The following is a 3,242-nucleotide window of genomic DNA, read 5'->3' as shown; positions in this document are numbered from 1 at the left end:
TTCTGGGACATGATCCAGGAACAGACAAGGGGCGTGTCTGGGTGGTGACGGTATCATTGTGTGTGTCAGGTTCCTATAAGGTGTCAGGATGTCTCTGTCTATCTCTCCATGGAGGAGTGGGAGTATCTAGAAGGACACCGGGATCTCTACAAGGACGTGGTGATGGAGAATGCCCCGCCCCTCACATCACCGGGTAAGAGGAGAGAGCAGTACGGAGGCTCCGCCTACATCCCCCATCATCTGATACACACATAGAAACAATGTATTCAGTCAGTGTGTGTGTTTCCTACAGATGGATCCAGTAAGAGGAACCCACCAGAGAGATGTCCACGCCCCCTGTCTTCCCGGGACTCCACCCAGGAAGATCTCACCCTCCCCCACCATGATCAGGTAGATGATGGACAATCTCTGATAAATATGATTTATATAAAAAGCGTGTGTTATAACAAATGATTAATATATACTCAGAGTGGAATCCTCGGGGAGAATATTGTTAAAGAAGAGTATAAGGAGGAGGATGAGGAGTACGGGGTGATGGAGGAGCTTTCGGAAGGACACAAGGATATGATGGACCCACCAGAGAGATGTCCCCGCCCCCTCTATTCCCGGGACTCCACCCAGGAGGATCTCACCGTCCCCCACCATGATCAGGTGGGTGGAGTTGAGGGGCGGGAACATAAAGTGATGGAACGCTCTGACATGTGGAGATGACGTGTGGACTCTACAAGATGAGATCTTCTATGTGATGTCACATCATAAATACTTCTATGTCACAGATGAGACTTTCTGCCGTTCTGTTGGTTTAGGGTGAAGATCTGATGAAGATGAAAGTTGAGGGTGAAGTAGAAGAGACGTATGTGAGGGATGATCAGCGATATACGGAGGAGGCCGGGATGATGAGGACGTCCATAGAGGAGGACACGCCTACAGAGATCGGCAGAGGTGGGTCATAATATGTTCTTCAGGTTGAGGTGAACCGCTCATGTCCTCCAATAATCTCCTCATTTCTATTTGTAGTCCACGGACGGGACGTCGGGAAGATCTCAGAGGAACGTCTCACGTTGCCTCCAGAAGAGGAGGACATCACACGGCATTGTCCAGGAGAAGACCCAAGCACCCCAAATATGCAATCGTTGCCACACACTGAGAAATGTGTTCTCGAAAAGCCAGATTTGTGTATGGAGTGTGGGAAAAGTTTTGGCAGTAAATACGATCTGACGGTGCACGAGAAATCTCACGGGGACAAAAGGCGCCATTCCTGTTCAGAGTGCGGGAAAAGTTTTCTGCGAGAGGCGACACTCAGAGAGCATCAGAAGTTACACACGGCGGAGAAGCCGTTTAATTGCCCCGCGTGTGGGAAAAGTTATACACGTAAACACGGACTTATTCAACATCAGAAAACCCACACGGGGGAGAAGCCGTATGCATGCTCTGTGTGTGGGAAAGGCTTTCTGCGGAAGGCGACTCTCAGAGAGCACGAAATGTTACACACGGGTGAGAAGCCGCATTTTTGCTTCGTGTGTGGGAAAGGCTTTGCACATAAAAACGTACTTGTTAGACATCAGAAGTCTCACACAGAGGAGAAGCCTTATTCGTGCTCTCAGTGCAGCAAAGCTTTCTCGGTAAAGTTCTATCTCTCTAGACATCAGAGGTACCACAAAAGTGAGAAGCCGTATTCCTTTTCCGAGTGTGGGAAAGGTTTTGCATGTGTCCAAGATCTTACAAGACACCAGAAAACTCACACAGACAGGAAGCCGTATTCTTGTCCTGAGTGCGGAAAATGTTATCAAACGAAATCAGAACTTATTATACATCAAAGTTTTCACACAGGCAAGGAACTGTATGCATGTTCCGAGTGCGGGAAAATCTTTTCACACAAGTCTGACCTATCCAAACATCTAAGTGTGCACGTGAGTGAGAAGCCATACTCCTGCTCCGAGTGTGGGAAAAGTTTTAGAACAATGGTCCATCTTGACATACATCAGAGAATTCACACAGGGGAGAAGCCTTATGCCTGCCCTCAGTGTGGAAAATGTTTTGCCAGGAATTCAAGTGCTCACAGGCACCAAAGATCTCACACAGGGGAGAGGCCATATTCTTGTCTGAGTGTGGGAAAGGTTTTTTACAGACGTGGGCTCTTACCACACACCTAAAATGTCACACGGACGAGAGGCCGTATTCCTGCTCTGAGTGCGGCATTAGTTACACACGGAACTTTTTCCTAGACAGACATCAGAGATCTCACACGGGGGAGAAGCCGCATTTGTGCCCTGAGTGTGGGAAAAGTTTTTCACAGAAGTCAGAACTTCTTATACATCAGAGATCTCACACATACGCTGTCCTGAGTGTGGAAAAAATTGCCAGAATAAATCAAGTCTTAACATACATCAGAGGCTGCATAGGGGCGAGAAGCCCCATTCCTGTCTTGAGTGTGGGAAAGGTTTTTTCGCAGATGTCGCATCTCACCAGGCATCATATACCTCACACTGGCAAGAAGCCATATACCTGCGCCGAGTGCGGGAAAGGCTTTTGGGACAAATCCCAACTCATTAGAGATCAGGTCTTCCATGTGGTCGTCAAACCGGAATCCTATCCCCAGTGCAGTAAATGCTTCGTGTCTCAATCTCACTTCACCTTGCATAAATGGTCTCCCGCATAATAGTGATCTCAGAGTTGCTTCAAAGCAGGAGGTCAGACAATGTTTACATACAAAAAATTAATAAATGTCTTCAGATTTGTTTATTGAATGTTCTTCTTGATACTTCGTCCTTTCTGACCCCACATGGTGGCCTACCGGGTCTCTCACGAAGGCTGGGGTTTGGTCCTTCTCCGTCCCAGTGATGTCCTCATTCTCCTGTGGGCCGCTGGATCTTATTTAGAAAAGTTGGGAGCCGGTCTGTGGGCGTTGCTCTTCATCAGGCTTCTCTGGTGGGTGTATTTCTCTTTTTCCAACTCTAGATGGCTGCACAGCACCACAAATGCCATCCATGGTCAGTTCATGGGATAAGGTGGAGCGATCGTGGCCCCGGCATTGAGGGAGGAGACAAAAGCTTCTCCAGAAGCTAAGAAGACCACCGGTCATGGACTAAGATGATCAGTCTTGGACTTAGATGACCAGTACTGGGCTAAGATGACCAGTCATGGACTAAGATGACCAGTCTTGGACTAAGATGACCAGTCTTGGACTAAGATGACCAGTCTTGGACTAAGATGACCAGTCATGGACTAAGATGACCAGTCAT

General features: G+C 48.0%; 1 protein-coding gene across 1 annotated transcript in view; it reads left to right on the top strand.

Moving 5' to 3' along the window:
- LOC108801453 (zinc finger protein 585A-like) overlaps positions 1–3,242 on the top strand; it is a 16,629-nt gene that overhangs the window by 3,697 nt on the left and 9,690 nt on the right. The window contains exons 6-8 of the mRNA XM_018573341.1: positions 469–586; positions 1,018–1,910; positions 2,453–2,603. Of these exons, the coding sequence (XP_018428843.1) occupies positions 469–586; positions 1,018–1,910; positions 2,453–2,603 (1,162 nt within the window). The remainder of the gene's footprint in view (positions 1–468; positions 587–1,017; positions 1,911–2,452; positions 2,604–3,242) is intronic.

The sequence above is a fragment of the Nanorana parkeri genome, unplaced genomic scaffold (assembly GCF_000935625.1).
Source record: "Nanorana parkeri isolate BGI_ZX_2015 unplaced genomic scaffold, ASM93562v1 scaffold2341, whole genome shotgun sequence".
NCBI lineage: Eukaryota > Metazoa > Chordata > Amphibia > Anura > Dicroglossidae > Nanorana > Nanorana parkeri.
This window is presented reverse-complemented; position numbering and strand designations above follow the sequence as displayed.